The sequence below is a fragment of the Centroberyx gerrardi genome, chromosome 18, assembly GCF_048128805.1.
Source record: "Centroberyx gerrardi isolate f3 chromosome 18, fCenGer3.hap1.cur.20231027, whole genome shotgun sequence".
NCBI classification, from domain to species: Eukaryota; Metazoa; Chordata; class Actinopteri; order Beryciformes; family Berycidae; genus Centroberyx; species Centroberyx gerrardi.
Genome location: NC_136014.1, coordinates 1,474,872 through 1,493,676, shown reverse-complemented (window position 1 = coordinate 1,493,676; position 18,805 = coordinate 1,474,872). Strand labels below are relative to the sequence as shown.

Here is an 18,805-nt window from a genome sequence, read left to right as displayed (position 1 = left end):
TAGTATCTCATAATTGTGACTTAGTATCTCATAAATATGACTTAGCACCTCATAATTAGTATCTCTAATTATGAGATGCTAAGTATCTCATATTTATTTCTTTATTAGTATCTCATAAATATGAGATAGAAAACAATCTCACTTCATGGTGAAAAAAAAAAGCGTCAGATTTTTTTTTAACTAATAAAGGTTACTACTAAACTACTAAAGGTTTGCGCCACCGCAAATCGCATTGCGGGTGCTAAAACCTTGTTTTCTGATCCACTAAGACGGCCGTTTTTTGCGGTGTGGTCTAATTGCATATGCATTTGTGGGTGTACCAAGGCTGAGGCGCAAAATAAAGGGAGGGATTTATGGAAATTGGAAGTGGGCGTGATTTATCAAGAGGCGATGGCCGTTAACACCTGCTGATTGCGCATGGCAAAGCATGTCTTATCATTTTGCGCATAGGATAGCTCTGCTGGAACTGTCTCTGGAACCGGTCTAAGATCAAAGTGTCATCTACACAGCATAACATGCAGTCATTAGATCGCAGGGTTTAAACAACTTAAAAATGTACAATTTAAGCCTCATTGGCAGAGTAGCAGAATACGCACTCAATATTCAGACTATTAGGCCTACCTAAATATAAAAAAAAGAAAAGTTGCACGCTCTTCTCTGGAGCATGCAACTTTCTCTTTGCTGACACTAAGGAGAGGCGCAGAAACACGTTTGGGTGCTTCACTTAGGCTAGATCATGGCCATGAATATTATGCTCAACAAATAAGACGGGCTGTAGACTTTAGTTTGTGTATATACTATGTTATGATGAATAGGCCTATAATACTGTGAGTCATTTGAAATCTGTTCATTTATGTTTGTGAAAATCGAATGGGAGAGAATCTTTCAATAAATAATTCAATAAAAATCGTCTTACTCCTGAACAATCTGTCCCCCTCACTTCTGAAATTATGGCTACGCCCCTGCTACTACATCACCTGATCTGTGATTTCTCTGCCTCATACTTGGTTTCTGGCCACAGGTTAGACTGGTTTGGTGTCAGACTGATGTTTTTAGACTTTGATAGTGAAGTTATGAGGATGTGACCGCACCCTCAAATGAAATGTTCACAGACACCCAGAAATGACGAAGGAGAATAAGCAGCGTCTTCTCTGTCAGTGTTTCCTCTACAGATGAAGGTAGAAAGTCTCTGTGACTTGATCTGGATGTGAATTCACTGGGCAAACATCTTCCAATTAAGGTAACATTACTGTTTGATGAATACACTAGCTGACATTGTATGATGTGACTGTCTAACTTTGTGACTGTCGACTTAGACTTATAGAGACAAGTTGCTCAAGTCTTTCAAATCGCACCTGCTGTTTGCAGATGGCGTTCATAGTGTCATAATATCCAACATTTGTTCTCTTTGTGGCCATAAAGAACATTGTTTTATTTGTGACTTTTAGTGGAAGCCTGATAAACTCTAGTTAGGTTGTAATCTCAATTCACTGCATTGGTGAAATATCCAGGAAGTGTCAGAACTAGTCTGAAAGCTCAGGCATGTTATGTTTCTGTTGATACACTGTGTACAAAACACTACAACCTCCATAAAACTGAGGTTCACTCCCTTTCACACAAAAACCTTTTGCACATTTAAGTCTCAGTCATCCCCAAGGCTTAAAAATACTTCTCTCTGTATAAACCTAGTCAGTTCATTTGATGGAAATATGATATTATATTTTGAGCAAAATTTGAATGAAGACAATTATGACTGAAAAATTCACAGGGTGACTACATGTCTGTAAAATTAAAGAATTAAAGATTTAAAACCTTTTAAGACCTTTTAAAGCCAATAAAAAAAATAAAAAAATAACTTAAGACCAATCTCATCCCCAAATAAGCCTGAACAAAACTGTATATATCTGCACTACCAGGGAAATTTCTCACTAGAAAAGTAGTGTAAAGAGAAACAACTCAGTCCTGTAAAACTATATTTAAGACGCATTTAAAATGATTAATATTGCTTGAATCCAGCTGGGCTCACTGGAGGTGTGATGACCCGAGCTAAAACTGGCTAGTCTTGCACTTTCTAGTCTTCAAACAATGCAAAAGGGAAAAGATAATTCCGAATGTCATTTCTTAGATAATAGACAGCTGAAAGCGCAAACATTTTTTCAACTCCACCATGTATGTTAATTTTTGTAGCGCTAAAGTTTGGGTCACAAACGTTCATTACATTCCTAACACTCAGTGTATATTTGGCATTTTACAGTCAGGAATTATCACAACACCAGAAGTGATATATCCTGTAATGGAAACCTTGTTGTAATGAATCAGTCCAACTCACACAGCATGTTGGGTGTGTTTGTGTAAAGGTGTTCGCTCTACTATGAGTCTGTCTGAGGAGACAGACAAGGGGGTCCCTCCCTCTAAAACCACTCTGTCTGGGGAACATGACAGCCAGACCAAAGCTAAGAGGTAAGATGAGGATCTCTAACTGTCCATGACTGTTCTCCATCTCAGATCTCAGCAGTGAAATCATTACAGCATTATTATTCAGAGTAAAAGCTCTGTCTCTGTTGTGTTGAAGCCCAGTCCAGCAGGAGAGACCAGACTCCTCTGTACCCAGCTGTGTGTCCATGAAGAGCGACCGGTCTATGGATAAACCTACTGTTTTTAAAGATAAACATCCTTCTGAAACACAGTAAGTCAACATAATGTTAACACAATGTTAGCATTAACAAAGTATTTTAACAAACAAATTCCCTCTGAAGAGAACGTTTCTCATTCACTCTCGTCACAGATTTTCTATCTGGTTCTTGGATTTGAATTGGAGACCTTCTTGTCCAAATCCTGCTTCTCTTCAGGTTAAAACTACCCTTCTTTTGTCAATTCTGTGTTTCTATCAGGATCCAACAGGAGAGACCAGACTCCCCTGTACCCAGCTGTGTGTCCATGAAGAGCGACCGGTCTATGGATAAACCTAGTGTTTTTAAAGATAAACATCCTTCTGAAACACAGTAAGTCAACATAATGTTACTACACAATGTTAGCATTAACAAAGCATCTTAACGAACAAATTCCCTCTGAAGAGAACGTTGCTCATTCACTCTCCTCACAGATTTTCTATCTGATTCTTGGATTTGAATTGGAGATCTTCTGGTCCAAATCCTGCTTCTCTTCAGGTTAAAACTACCCTTTTTTTTCAATTCTGTGTTTCTATCAGGATCCAGCAGGAGAGACCAGACTCCCCTGAACCCAGCAGTGTGTCCAAGAAGAGTGACCGGCCTATGGATAAACCTACTGTTTGTAAAGATAAACATCCTTCTGAAACACAGTAAGTCAACATAATGTTACTACACAATGTTAGCATTGACAAAGCATTTTAATGGAAAAAATTCCCTCTGAAGAGCTATCAGATATTAACAATAATATGTAACATTACTCTTGTTTTTTAACCTTTTTGCGTAGGGAAAGTTTGGCAGCTACAATAGTGACTGTTGAGGATGGGGAGAATGCTTCTCATTCACTCTCCTCAGATTTTCTATCTGGTTCTTGGATTTGAATTGGAGACCTTCTTGTCCAAATCCTGCTTCTCTTCAGGTTAAAACTACCCTTCTTTTGTCAATTCTGTGTTTCTATCAGGATCCAACAGGAGAGACCAGACTCCCCTGTACCCAGCTGTGTGTCCATGAAGAGCGACCGGTCTATGGATAAATCTACTGTTTTTAAAGATAAACATCCTTCTGAAACACAGTAAGTCAACATAATGTTACTACACAATGTTAGCATTAACAAAGCATCTTAACGAACAAATTCCCTCTGAAGAGAACATTTCTCATTCACTTTCCTCACAGATTTTCTATCTGGTTCTTGGATTTGAATTGGAGACCTTCTGGTCCAAATCCTGCTTCTCTTCAGGTTAAAACTACCCTTTTTTTTTGTCAATTCTGTGTTTCTATCAGGATCCAACAGGAGAGACCAGACTCCCCTGAACCCAGCAGTGTGTCCAAGAAGAGTGACCGGCCTATGGATAAACCTACTGTTTGTAAAGATAAACATCCTTCTGAAACACAGTAAGTCAACATAATGTTACTACACAATGTTAGCATTGACAAAGCATTTTAATGGAAAAAATTCCCTCTGAAGAGCTATCAGATATTAACAATAATATGTAACATTACTCTTGTTTTTTAACCTTTTTGCGTAGGGAAAGTTTGGCAGCTACAATAGTGACTGTTGAGGATGGGGAGAATGCTTCTCATTCACTCTCCTCAGATTTTCTATCTGGTTCTTGGATTTGAATTGGAGACCTTCTTGTCCAAATCCTGCTTCTCTTCAGGTTAAAACTACCCTTCTTTTGTCAATTCTGTGTTTCTATCAGGATCCAACAGGAGAGACCAGACTCCCCTGTACCCAGCTGTGTGTCCATGAAGAGCGACCGGTCTATGGATAAATCTACTGTTTTTAAAGATAAACACCCTTCTGAAACACAGTAAGTCAACATAATGTTACTACACAATGTTAGCATTAACAAAGCATCTTAACGAACAAAGTCCCTCTGAAGAGAACATTTCTCATTCACTTTCCTCACAGATTTTCTATCTGGTTCTTGGATTTGAATTGGAGACCTTCTGGTCCAAATCCTGCTTCTCTTCAGGTTAAAACTACCCTTTTTTTTGTCAATTCTGTGTTTCTATCAGGATCCAACAGGAGAGACCAGACTCCCCTGAACCCAGCAGTGTGTCCATGAAGAGTGACCGGCCTATGGATAAACCTACTGTTTGTAAAGATAAACATCCTTCTGAAACACAGTAAGTCAACATAATGTTACTACACAATGTTAGCATTGACAAAGCATTTTAATGAAAAAATTCCCTCTGAAGAGGCATCAGATATTAACAATAATATGTAACATTACTCTTGTTTTTTTTTACTTTTTGTGTAGGGAAAGTTTGGCAGCTACAATAGTAACTGTTGAGGATGGGGAGAATGCTTCTCATTCACTCTCCTCACAGATTTTCTATCTGGTTCTTGGATTTGAATTGGAGACCTTCTTGTCCAAATCCCGCTTCTCTTCAGGTTAAAACTACCCTTTTTTTGTCAATTCTGTGTTTCTATCAGGATCCAACAGGAGAGACCAGACTCCCCTGTACCCAGCTGTGTGTCCATGAAGAGCGACCGGTCTATGGATAAACCTAGTGTTTTTAAAGATAAACATCCTTCTGAAACACAGTAAGTCAACATAATGTTACTACACAATGTTAGCATTAACAAAGCATCTTAATGAACAAATTCCCTCTGAAGAGAACGTTTCTCATTCACTCTCCTCACAGATTTTCTATCTGTTTCTTGGATTTGAATTGGAGACCTTCTGGTCCAAATCCTGCTTCTCTTCAGGTTAAAACTAACATTAAGATCAAGATGCATTTTATTGATCCCCTAGGGGAAATTTGGGTGTCACAGCAGCAATGTATAGTAAGCAGCAATTCATGCTGCACTCCTTAGACCAGTGGGCTTTCAAACCATGCAAGATGGATTTGATATTGTGTTCCACAATTTTAATATGAAACTTTAATTTATGTAATATTCTGTTACAGCTTCTTGAGGAGAACATTGTCACTTTTGTGAAGAATGAGCTGAAAAGGTCCCAGAGGGTTCTAGTTTACCCAGAATGCTTAGAGAGGCAGATGGAGGATGAGGAGGTGGTGGACGGTGAGGAGGAAGAGCAGAGGAGCAGCAGCAGAGAGGCTTTTCTGCAGATCACACTGCACTTCCTGAGGAGAATGAAGCAGGAGGAGCTGGCTGACTCTCTGCAGAGCAGTAAGAGGCTTTTAACAGGTTTAACATGATGGAAAGAGGAAATGAGAGATGTTTACATTTCCACACTACTGTAAATATGCTGTACACATCTGTATCAGATCTATACAATTCTTCTGGACTGCACACACAGTCAGAACATGTTTGTCCAGTACTGATGAGCTGAATAGATGTCATGAAGGGGGAAAATATATGCATCCACACTGAAATCCACTCACTGATTTCATTTGTTGTTTGTTCATTTAGAATCTATTGCTGCAGAGTGCCAACGTTACGTTAAATCTAATCTGAAGGAGAAGTTCCAGTGTTTGTTTGTGGGGATTGCTAAAGCAGGAAACCCAACACCTCTGAATCAGATCTACACAGAGCTCTACATCACAGAGGGAGGGAGTGGAGAGGTCAATGATGAACATGAGGTCAGACAGATTGAAACAGCATCCAGGAAACCAGCGAGACCAGAAACACCAATTAAATGTGAAGACATCTTTAAACCCTTACCTGGAAGAGATAAACCAACCAGAACATTGGTGACAAAGGGAGTGGCTGGCATTGGGAAAACAGTCTTAACACAGAAGTTCACTCTGGACTGGGCTGAAAACAAAGCCAACCAGGATATACAGTTCACATTTCCATTCACTTTCCGAGAGCTGAATCTGCTGAAAGGGGAAAAGTACAGCTTGGTGGAACTTCTTCATCACTTCTTTATTGAGAAAGAAGCAGGAATCTGCAGGTTTGACAAGTTCCAGGTTGTGTTCATCTTTGACGGTCTGGATGAGTGTCGACTTCCTCTAGACTTCAAGAAGAACAAGATCCTGACTGATGTTACAGAGTCAACCTCAGTGGATGTGCTGCTGACAAACCTCATCAAGGGGAAACTGCTTCCCTCTGCTCGCCTCTGGATAACCACACGACCTGCAGCAGCCAATCAGATCCCTCCTGAGTGTGTTGACATGGTGACAGAGGTGAGAGGATTCGCTGACCCACAGAAAGAGGAGTACTTCAGGAAGAGATTCAGAGATGAGGAGCAGGCCAACAGCATCATCTCCCACATCAAGACTTCACGAAGCCTCCACATCATGTGCCACATCCCAGTCTTCTGTTGGATCACTGCTACAGTTCTGGAGCATGTGTTGAAAACCAGTGAGAGAGGAGACCTGCCCAAGACCCTGACTGAGATGTACATCCACTTCTTGGTGGTTCAGTCTAAACTGGGGAACGTCAAGTATCATGGGAGAGATGAGACAGATCCACACTGGAATAAAGAGAGCAGGAAGTTAATCAAATCTCTGGGAAAACTGGCATTTGAGCAGCTGGAGAAAGGCAACCTGATCTTCTATGAAGCCGACCTGACGGAGTGTGGCATCGATATCAGAGCAGCCTCAGTGTACTCAGGAGTGTTCACACAGATCTTTAAAGAGGAGCGTGGGCTGTACCAGGACAAGGTGTTCTGCTTTGTCCATCTGAGCATTCAGGAGTTTCTGGCTGCTGTTTATGTCATCATCTCATTCATCGACTCTGGTGTCAATCTACTGTCAGAACCACAATCAATATTCTGGTGGTTTACACTATCTAGAAACAAATCTAAACTAAAACACCTATACCAGAGTGCTGTGGACAAGGCCTTACAGAGTCCAAATGGACACCTGGACTTGTTCCTGCGCTTCTTCCTGGGCCTTTCACTGGAGACCAATCAGACTCTCCTAGAAGACCTGCTGACACAGACAGGAAGTAGCTCACAGAACAATCAGGAAACAGTCCAGTACATTAAGAAGAAGATCAGGGAGAATCCCTCTCCAGAGAGCAGCATCAATCTGTTCCACTGTCTGAATGAGCTGAATGACCATTCTCTAGTGGAGGAGATCCAACTGTACCTGAGATCAGGAAGTCTCTCCACAGTCAAACTCTCCCCTGCTCACTGGTCGGCTCTGGTCTTCATCTTACTGTCATCAGAACAACAGCTGGATGTGTTTGACCTGAAGAAATACTCTGCTTCAGAGGAGGCTCTTCTGAGGCTGCTGCCAGTGGTCAAAGCCTCCAATAAATCTGTGTAGGTGCTTAGAAAACTGGAGAGATTCAATATATTAAACCTAATATTCATACAGAAGAAAAAAAAATATTTTTAAAGTTCTTGTTCTTGTCTTTATCATTAATTCTCCTTCAGGCTGAGTGGCTGTCAGCTGTCAGAGAGAAGCTGTGAAGCTTTGGCCTCAGTTCTCAGCTCCCAGTCCTCTAGTCTGAGAGAGCTGGACCTGAGTAACAACAACCTGCAGGATTCAGGAGTGAAGCTGCTCTCTGCTGGACTGGAGAGTCCACACTGTAGACTGGAACGTCTCAGGTCAGATCAGGTTATGATGCTTTTGTGTAACAATATGTTGTAACTATAACATTGCATGCTGGTTTTCATCTTTGTGTTCTGATTTTTTTTATTATTTGTGGTCATGAACATTTTCTGCATTGATCAAATAAAATAATTTTGTATGGTATGAATCCGGTTTGATAAAAATGTATTGTGTTATATTTCTCTTCTTTTCTACTCTGTGAGTTAAAACATCATGTTTGAGCTCTGAAACATAAAATGTTCCCTGTCCAGATGTACTTGAGTAAGACACTGAACCCTTTCCTGCTCACTGACAGTGAGTCGCTCTGGAAAGATAAAACATATAGGAAAATGTTTCTATTAATTTTGTCAGGTTGAATCAAAACAAGCTCACAGAGAAATGCTGTCAGGAGTTGTCGTCAGTTCTGAGCTCCCAGTCCTCTAGTCTGAGAGAGCTGGACCTGAGTAACAACAACCTGCAGGATTCAGGAGTGAAGCTGCTCTCTGCGGAGAGTCCACACTGCAGACTGGAAACTCTCAGGTAAGATCCATTTACAGTTTTTTTTTCAATTGATTTGACACATTTCTTTTTTTTTTCAAGGTCCATGCTCTCAAAACAGTCTCTCTCAGGTCAGGATTCTTCAATCTGCAAAGTGCGACCCTGCAAGTTATATATCAGGTTTTCAGAGCGATTTTACAATGGCATTTTCAATTCCAATTTCACTGGATAGAAATTTTTGGAATTTTCCTTCTTCTTTTATTCTGATCCAAATTCATATACACAGCCATGAACATGACGGATTTAGAGAAGATCATCCATGCTTTGATATCATGTTATTAGATTACTGTACTTCTCTCTATTCCTGTCTCAGCCATAATTCACTGTCACATCTGCAGCTTGTTCTATTTCACACAGGCTTCGCCCTCTAACAGGGCTCTATTGGCTTAGCCACTCATCTAGTCGCCTCAGCGCACTGAAAATTTGCATGCACGTGCTTAGCCAATCAGGATGAGCCTATACACCCCCTATGGGGCCTTGCACTTATAAATGGCGAGCGGCCCCTCATTCAACATCCACTTTTTCTTCAGCGCCTGACGAACAAGTTGCCTAGGATGGCATTGTCTGAGACCAACATCGCTAAATACTACCCGGACTGCCCCGGCCTGATCGCGACGACGGATCCGCATGAGGCGTGTTTCAAGTACCTCGGCCCGGAACACGCCACTGATGGCGTCTCTGACTCGCCGGATTGCAGCAGCTGCAGAGCCCTTCCCATGGTGAGACGCCAGCAGCGTTGGGCTCATTTCAAATGCTATCAGCATCAGCGTTCTCCTGAGATCGAGCTCCGCTGTGATGACAGCGAGGCGGAGGCCAGCGGCGGCGTGTTCCGGGCCGAGGCACTTGAAACTCAGGCTCGCCCGAGCTCTGCTCCTCTGCTCCTGTCGCAGCGCTTCCGCTGCCGGCTCCTCCCTTGGTAGCGGAGGAAGAAGAAGAGATGCCGCCGCCGGGGGACAGCGATGACAACATCTCCTCCGTCTCCGTTATGGCTGCATCCTTCACCTCTGCCGCTCTACCTCATCCATCGTTAAAACAAGACTTCCCCAACGTGATGAGGACGGCCGCCGAGAACGGCGGGATCCCGCTTCCGCCCCCTGAACCCCCTCGCGTCGCTGATCGCCTGGCCCAGGGAGTCTGGCGGCAGAGACCAAGCCAGTCTTTGTCGCTCCCGCCTTGGACGAGATTTGGGCAGCTGTGGAAGCATCCTGGAAGGAGCCGCTCCGCTGCAGGGCTCCTATCTCCTATCCGCTGTCGCCTGATGGGCTCTTTGGCGCATCCGTCACCTTGGCTACACAGCGTTTCCAATGCTTAGAGGAGGAAATTGCTCAGCTGCGCCGTCATTTGCCATTGGCTTCTTCTTCCACCAAGCAGAAGACTTCCTCACAGGACTCGAGGGAACGGCGTACGACGGCGTCCAAGAGGCCAGGATGGCGTAATACGGCTTCCTCTTCCACTACGTCCTCCTCTCACCCCCCGCTGGCCCCATCCTCGACGCAGCCCGCCCCGCCACCGGCTCACTCTGATGGCGACGCTCCTCCTCCACCACCGGCCCAGAGAGGACCCAGAGGTTCCCGTCGACCGCTGGCTTGTTCCTGGAAGGCCGGGAACCAGCCGCCCAGCAAGAAGCGGTACTGACTGTCGGAGGGGGGAACCGACTCAGCCTGCGGGGCTTCTGTTCAGCCCCAGCTGTATGTTAGTGGCATTGTCCTCGCATCCCCCCCACAATGTTCCTGAAAATGTTCCCATTGTGCCTTGTGTGAATGATGTCTTTGTTTGCAATAAAACAAAACTTCTTCCATAAAGAGCCTATTCCTACCACCCTGACGGCTGATTGCTCTCTGTCCTCCTCCCACAAGGGAAACAGGCCAGAGTGGCGATCACAGCCATCATTTTGCTCTCTGCTGTGGTGGCGAGCGGTTCGGTGGTTCCTCATCCACAGAAACGGGGGCTCAATGACGGCAGAGCGGCCTCTCACCCATATCGGCCAGTGGCTGAGCTCCAGACGGCAGCTCCTTCGTGAAGCATGGGGAATCAGTTGCCTGCCCGGCCCGAACGAGAGGACGGCTGTTACGGCCTCCGAAACACTTAAGGCTCAACTGGAGACCGAAACATATAAAAGGACGCCACTACCGCTGAGTAACAGAAACCAGGTTTTATTTAGAAGAAAATAAACCATACTCAAAATGGAAAAGAGAAACAAACCAAAAGGGGTTGGAGATCCCAGCCAAACAGAACAAAAGATGGGGAAAATACTGGGCCAGCCACGCAATGGGCCGTGCGAACCCAGCTCTTCCCCCTAAACTACCAAAGGAAAAAGGTAAACTAAACTATACCAAAACAAAAACCCGATAACTGAACTACCGGTGATCTCCAGCCCAAACTATAACAACAAACTAAAATAACAAAACTCAACACACCAAGAACATGCTGAGGAAAAACAATAGGGGAAAAAAGAATCCCCCAAAACGGCTGTGCTGCAGGCTGTCGGGCGTCTGTCTGTGTCTCCCGCCCACTGCTCCTCAGGTCCCCTTTTAACTCTGATGGTTAATTGGCTTCTGCAGAACTGCCCAGTATGGGCAGTTCTGCCCATACTGGGCAGCTCGGTGACGGTGAGGGCCGAGACTGCATACAAAGAATTTCTCTCATCCTCTCCACAGCTGACTGCTCGCCCCCTGAAAGAATTTTATCAGGAATGGCGAACCCAGTGTGTGTTAACAGAATGGATGGACAGGACGTTACGACTGGGTTATTCACTCCAGTTTCAGTGCGTGCCGCCCCCATTCACAAGAGTGAGAGAGTTGATCATAACTTCTCAGGAAGGGGAACCTGCCTGGGGCAGTCAGTCGGTGTGGTCTACAGGGACAAACCAGCACATCAACCTACTAGAGCTGACTGCAGTCATGCTGGTCCTACAGCACTTCCTGCCTCTGTTACAGGGGAAGGATGTGCTAGTGAGGACCGACAACCGTTCGACGGTGGCCTACATCAACAGACAGGGCGGAGTGCAATCCGCACCATTGTTGAAGGCTGCCGAGAACCTGTGGTGCTGGGCCACAGAGCACCTCCGTTTTCTCAAGGGGCTGCATATTCCAGGCCTGGAGAACACGGGGGCCGACCTCATGTCGAGGGGCGGGCCCCTGGAGGACGAATGGAGATTACATCCCGACATAGTGGACCGAATTTGGTCCGATTCGGGAAGGCAGAAGTGGACCTGTTCGCCACCCGGCAGAACGCCCACTGTCCGCTGTGGTTCTCTCTGTTTCCCCGAGATGCTCCCCCATTGGCGGTGGACGCATTCGGACACGCACCATGGCCAGGAAAGCTGCTGTATGCATTTCCTCCTCTCCGTCTCATTCCTCCCCTGCTGGCGAGAGTGAGAGCGGAGAGACTGTCGCTCATTCTGGTGGCCCCGGACCGCACAGCGGCACTGTGGAGTGTGGCTGCGTCGACGGCACTGTTCAGTGGAACAGGTGTGGAGGAGATCTGCAGAGCGGCGTCCTGTCGACGCCCTGTCCATTCACCAGGTTCTATCTGTTGGAAGTGTCTGGGTCTTTCTCCGGTTCTGTACTCAGTACTGGTACACGAGATCTGTGAAGAAATTACCTAATAGGCCCGAGTCCCTCATGCTGTAGCTCGATGGAGACCAGCCGCTGGGTTGGCCAGCGCTACACCTTATTGTTTTGTCAACATGATTTAAGTGTAACATTGGTTTTTCACGCCCCCCATTCTATAGACATGGGTGTGAGCGGAACCATATCTGGCTGACTTCTTGCGTTGTTACAGTCGCCCCCTAAGCCAATAGAGCCCTGTTAGAGGGCGAAGCCTGTGTGAAATAGAATGATAGTTACATCTTGCAACTCTAGTTCTATGATCACAGGCGGAGCCCTCTAACAGCTCGCCCTGCCGCTCCACAAGTCGCTGAAGACTTAGTGGATGTTGAATGAGGGGCTGCTCGCCATTTATAAGTGCGAGGCCCCATAGGGGGTGTATAGGCTCATCCTGATTGGCTGAGCACGTGCATGCAAATTTTCAGTGCGCTGAGGCGACTAGATGAGTGGCTAAGCCCTGTCAGAGGGCTCCGCCTGTGATCATAGAACTAGAGTTACAAGAAGTAACTATCGTTCTGAATAGAGCAGCTAGGATTTTAACTAGTGCAAAGAAGAGATCATGTATCCCCAGGTTTAGCATCTCTCTGCTGGTTACCACTTAGATACAGAATTGATATTAAGATTTCACTGATCACATTTAAAGCATGGCTAGTTTTGTCCATGAGTTACACTGCAGAGCTCTTAGTTCCCTCTGAGCCGGAGACCAAGCCGGAGACCAAGCTGAGATCTTCTTTCTTACTTTCCCTCAGTCTAGACTCAAAACTGAAGGTGAAAACATGTTTGCCATCAGTTTCCCTAGACTGTGGAATTTTACAACACTTTAAATCTGCTTTATATATCTTACTATTCTTCTTTGTGGGTTTTTTTGTAAAGCATAACATAGCATATACCATTTGGTGGAGGCATTTATCCAAATCAGTATACAGAAGTTATTGTTTGTCTTCTTCACTAATTCTTCTTCAGGCTGAGTGGCTGTAAGCTGTCAGAGAGAAGCTGTGAAGCTCTGGCCTCAGTTCTCAGCTCCCAGTCCTCTAGTCTGAGAGAGCTGGTCCTGAGTAACAACAACCTGCAGGATTCAGGAGTAAAGCTGCTCTCTGCTGGACTGGGGAGTCCACATTGTACACTGGAAACTCTCAGGTCAGATCCATTTACTGTTTTTTTCAATTGACTCGACACATTTCTGCAAACTAAGATCTGTGCTCTCAAAACTCTGTCAGGTCAGGATTCTTCAATCTCCAAAGTGCGACCCTGCAAGTTATATATCAGGTTTTCAGAGCGATTTTACATCGGCATTTTCAATTTCAATTTCATTGGATAGAAATTTTTGGAATTGTCCAGCACGTTTTATTCTGATCCAGATTCATACACACAGCCATGAACATGAAGGATTTAGAGAAGATCATCCATGCTTTAATATCATGTCATTAGATTGCTGCACTTCTGTCTATTCCTGTCTCAGCCATAATTCACTGTCACATCTGCAACTTGTTCAGAATAGAGCAGCTAGGATTTTAATTAGTGTTAAGCAGAGATCATATATCCCCAAGTTTAGCATCTCTCTACTGGTTACCACGTATATACAGAATTAATATTAAGATTTCACTGATCACATTTACAGCATGCCTAGTTTTGTCCATGAGTTCCACTGCAGAGCTCTTAGTTCCCTATGAGCCGGAGAACAAGCTGAGATCTTCGGGTTTTTCTTACTTTCCCTCAGTCTAGACTCAAGACTGAAGGTGAAAACACATTTGCCATCAGCATCCCTAGACTGTGAAATTTTAAAACACTTTCAATCTGCTTGATATGTCTTACTATTCTTCTTTGTGGCTTTTTTGTAAAGCATAACATAGCATATACCATTTGGTGGATGTATTTATCCAAATCAGAATACAGAAATATTTTCAAAGTTCTTGTTTGTCTTTATCACTAATTCTCCTTTAGGCTGAGTGTCTGTATGATGTCAGAGAGAAGCTGTGAAGCTCTGGCCTCAGTTCTCAGCTCCCAGTCCTCTAGTCTGAGAGAGCTGGACCTGAGTAACAACGACCTGCAGGATTCAGGAGTGAAGCTGCTCTCTGCTGGACTGGGGAGTCCACACTGTAGACTGGAAACTCTCAGGTCATATCCTTCACAGTTTTTTTCAAGTTGACTTCACACATTTCTCCAAACTAAGGTCCATGCTGTCTCTGCTCAGGATTCTTCAATCTGTTCAACACATTTCAATCCTGCTTTACATGCAGGTCAATGTCAGTAAATAAACACCTGACCTGCGTAGGATTTAGTCTGCTTACATGATGTTAAACTAGTTGTGATGCCAACATTTATGACTGTTTTGTAGCCCCTGAGAATTACTTTCCATGAAGATATTTGACTATTTCCTTTCCTTCAGTTGCTGAAACCTAAAATAGCAGAAAGGACTTCTAAGATTCTTTCACAAATTGAGTTGAAGACTCTCAAACTGAACCAAATGAAGCCACAGAGCTGATCACTGGGTCAACTGATTGAGACAGTTACATTTTTCCCACAGCACAGTGGGACAGGTCAGGTCAGGCAGTCAGTCAGTCAGCCAGTCTGGGACACTTAGTGAGATGATGCACTTTGTCAGATGGCCTCTAGAGGGCGTCTTTGACTGTGAGATGCAGTGTTTCCCATACAGAGGCACAAAATCAAGTTGGTCAGTGTATAGAAATTTATCTAAATCGATCTCTAATGCACACATCACATCATGTTTGTCATTTGGAGATGCGCAGACCAGCAGCATTGTACTCAATCCACAGAGTCTCCCAGTGTGAAAACAAAAGTGAAACTTAACATTCCCCAATTTGCTCCAAATTTGCCACATGCACACGTCTTCTGCTGCCCTACAAACTTTAACGGTAGGTAACGTTATTATCTGGTATTTAAGTAACATTATGGAACTAGGTAATTGAACAGTGTCGCAGTGCTTCAGTGCATAGAATTGAACACACACGCCGTGGGTCTGTACAGGATCTGTGCTTGTTTTTCCTCCTCTCTGTTCTTTGACTGTATTGTCAACTATTTTCACAGCCGTATACTAAAAGTAGCTAACATGTAGCTTGTTGTGTTTGTGTGTGTGTGTGTGTGTGTGTGTGTGTGCAGGCTGTCAGGCTGTCTGCTCACAGAGGAAGGCTGTGCTTCTCTGGCCTCAGCTCTGAGCTCCAACCCCTCCCATCTGAGAGAGCTGGACCTGAGTTACAATCATCCAGCAGCCTCAGGAGTGAAGCTGCTATCTGCTGGACTGGAGGATTCACACTGGAGACTGGACACTCTCAGGTATGGAGAGGCAACGTCTGCTAGAAGGCTGAGAGCTCACACACATTTTCTCTGTCAGACTGGCTGCGTCCACACAGCAGCTAAATACAGCTGTCACTCCTCATTGGAGCTTCATCCTGTTCAGTTCACACACAGTTCAGTTATTAACGAGAGTGAAGCATTCTACAACCAAACTCACTGCCTGAAAAATTCAGGTGCAAATTATATGCGCTGAAGTGTTTAGCTTGTTGCTAGCAAAAATACTACTTAGACTAGAAAACGGTTACAGAAATCATCGGGCCCAGTGCCATTAGAGACATAAATATATGTAGGTAAAAACGTACCGACTTTGGAAATCCTGCATTAAATGTAGACTCTGACAGAGACGATTATGTGAAACCCCATTCATTTTCCCTACGGAGAAATTGCTATGGAACCGTGAGCCATATTTGGGCATGTGGGCATCTGACTTACGAGGTCTATTGGTCTGAAGTAAATGTTACTATGGTTACAGACATTATTTACATAGTGTGGAGTGACTCCTGTTACTCTACAAACACAGTCTAGTCATTTTACTCCTCTCTGCTCCAGTCTGTACCATACATATGAGCATTCACTCTGATTCATAAATTCAGTGAGAAGCTGAGGAATATTGTTTAATGTTGAATGGTGGATATGAGTGACGGCGTCTGGAAAATCACTCATATGGAAGGTTATGAAGGTTATTTGTTCCATTATCAAAGAGATTATGCTGGTCTGACTTTATTTAACCCCCCAGTGTGGACCATGGTGGAGTGCAGTGGTTGAAACCAGGTCTGAGGAAGTGTAAGTGTGTATTTAGTTTTATTTGTGAAAACAAAGCAGCACACATTCAGTTTCTATTTAAATAGAAAGCTAATGTGTGACATCTATTCATTCAAATCCTACACTGATGTGTCATCATGAAGCTTTTAAGAAATGAACAGTCAATGTGTTAATAAATCAACCAATAATAAACACAACAGGTCTATTACATGAGAAACTGCTGCTGTATTGAGTCTTGTTCTCTCCATCAGATGCCTGTGAACTCACACTGGACCCAAACACAGCTAACAGAAACCTCTTCCTGTCTGAGGACAATAGAAAGGTGACAGAGGTGACAGAGGAGCAGCCATATCCTGATCACCCAGAGAGATTTGACTGCTGGAAACAGCTGCTGTGTAGAAATGGTCTGACTGGTCGCTGTTATTGGGAGGTCGAGTGGAAAGGAAAGGTTTCTATAGGAGTGACTTACAGAGGAATCAGAGGGAGAGGAAGGGGTGCCGACTGCAGACTTGGAGGGAATGACAAGTCCTGGAGTCTGTACTGCTTTGATCATCGTTACTCTGCCTGGCACAATAACAGAGGAACAGACATGCATTCCCACTCCTCCTCTGACTCTGACAGAGTAGCAGTGTATCTGGACTGGCCTGCTGGCACTCTGTCCTTCTACAGAGTTTCCTCTGACAAACTGATCCACATCCACACCTTCCACTCCACATTCACTGAACCCCTCTACCCTGGGTTCTGGTTTGGGTTTAGGTTTGGGTTAAAGTTTGGTTCCTCAGTGTCTCTATGTCAGATTGAGGAGAGAAACACTCATACTGCTGACCAAAGACAGCTGCAGAAATTATAGTTCACTCTGGACGGGATCTCACACACACACACACACACACACACACACACACACACACACCTACATCCTAATGTGAAAATAGTAATGTTTGTGTTTTCATCAGTGTTTACTAAATAGAGTGTATTCTGTGTGTTGGGTAACTGAACAGGATTTTAACAACACAAACGTACAAGAATGTGGACATTTTATTGTGAATATGAAATGAATGAGAAATTAGAAGAATAGAACTTTATTGTCCACCGCAGTGGAAATTTGTCTTTGGCTTCACAGGTTGGTTAAAATAAACACAATAATACAACACACAAAGACAATATACATTGTCCAACAGTTCCAAAACATAAGAGCAGTGATGGAGAGTGGAGTTAGGAGTTCAGAAAGGTGATTGCATTTGGGATGAAGGACTTTTTATTCTTGGTTGCTCTTACAACTCTATAGCACCTCCCAGAGGTAACAAAACAAATTCCTGGGAGAGTGGGTGTGTTGGATCAGACACAATTTGTTGGGCCTTACGTCCGGTCTGATCATTATATATACTAGACCGTTGTCTCTGATCTTTGCCTATAATTTTGCTGGCCATATTTACAATTCTGGTCAATTTATTCCCCAAGTTCCCATACCATGCTGACATATTAAAAGATAAAACATTCTCAATAAGGCTTTTGTAAACCAACTCTGGTTACCGCTGATAACCAGCTCCTTTGTCTTACTTTCATTAATGAACAGAGCACTGTCTTGTGCATTGTCTGAGCATTGTCTATATGCAAACTCAAGTGGGTCAAACCATTCACATTTACTTAAAATACTAGTGAGCGCCACTGGTCTAAAATCATCGAGCTGTGTAGCTCAATGAATCAAGTTATGGTTGTTCATCTTAGAGTCTGTTATTGATGATTGACAGGTTAAACCTGCAATAAGTGATTTCAGACCCTATAACAACTCCTGAAACTAATGTGTGCTATGTGGAGATTTCCTTGAGACATAATTAGGGTTGGGGTTCGTAAGCATTTTATCGAATCTGAATCCAGTATCGAATCTGCTTATTGAATCTGAATCCTTTCGAATCCCTTATCGAATCTTTGTAGGTAATTTGCAGGGCTCGAATCTAACTTCTTTCACCACCGTCCCAAAAGCCCCAGAAACCTATTTTTAACCGTCCCAAAGTAGGCTACGCATTGTCCATCCCAAAATAAATATTATATTTTAAATTTTTTTTAAATCAAGTTTGTCTCCCTACACGCACATTTTGATATTTGGTAAACAAACAAAATGACTTTTAACTGCCACATGATTATTATGCTCATTAATTTAGTTAGGTATATATTTTAGCTTATCTATTTATATTTCGGTATTCATACGCAATTTGTTTGTTGTTTGTTGTCATTTATTTATAGTGGAAAGTATAGCCCTATATTATACATTTCATATATGCATTTTACATTTGATTTTAATGTGTCTTTACTTATTCAGATTTAGATATTTAAATGGAAAACTTACATTTACAGATGCTTTCTCCTGACTTTCGATGAGGTGAAGTCCTCGATGATGTCATCAAAATCCAGGGAGATCGTAAATCCATTCTCAATTGCCAACAGGGC

The 18,805-nt window shown here is 43.5% G+C and overlaps 1 protein-coding gene across 1 annotated transcript; it reads left to right on the top strand.

Moving 5' to 3' along the window:
* Window positions 1-1,129: 1,129 nt before the first annotated feature.
* LOC139911855 (uncharacterized) lies at window positions 1,130-17,810 on the top strand. The gene is made up of 16 exons (XM_078289832.1): window positions 1,130-1,240; window positions 2,358-2,460; window positions 2,573-2,686; window positions 2,892-3,002; window positions 3,209-3,319; window positions 3,628-3,738; window positions 3,948-4,058; window positions 4,367-4,477; window positions 4,579-4,642; window positions 5,583-5,805; window positions 6,049-7,849; window positions 7,964-8,137; window positions 14,228-14,401; window positions 15,404-15,577; window positions 16,335-16,381; window positions 16,612-17,810. Exons 2-16 carry the CDS (start codon window positions 2,372-2,374, stop codon window positions 17,208-17,210), a joined length of 4,014 nt encoding a protein of 1,337 aa, XP_078145958.1. The 5' UTR covers window positions 1,130-1,240; window positions 2,358-2,371; the 3' UTR covers window positions 17,211-17,810.
* The last annotated feature ends 995 nt before the right edge of the window (window positions 17,811-18,805 follow it).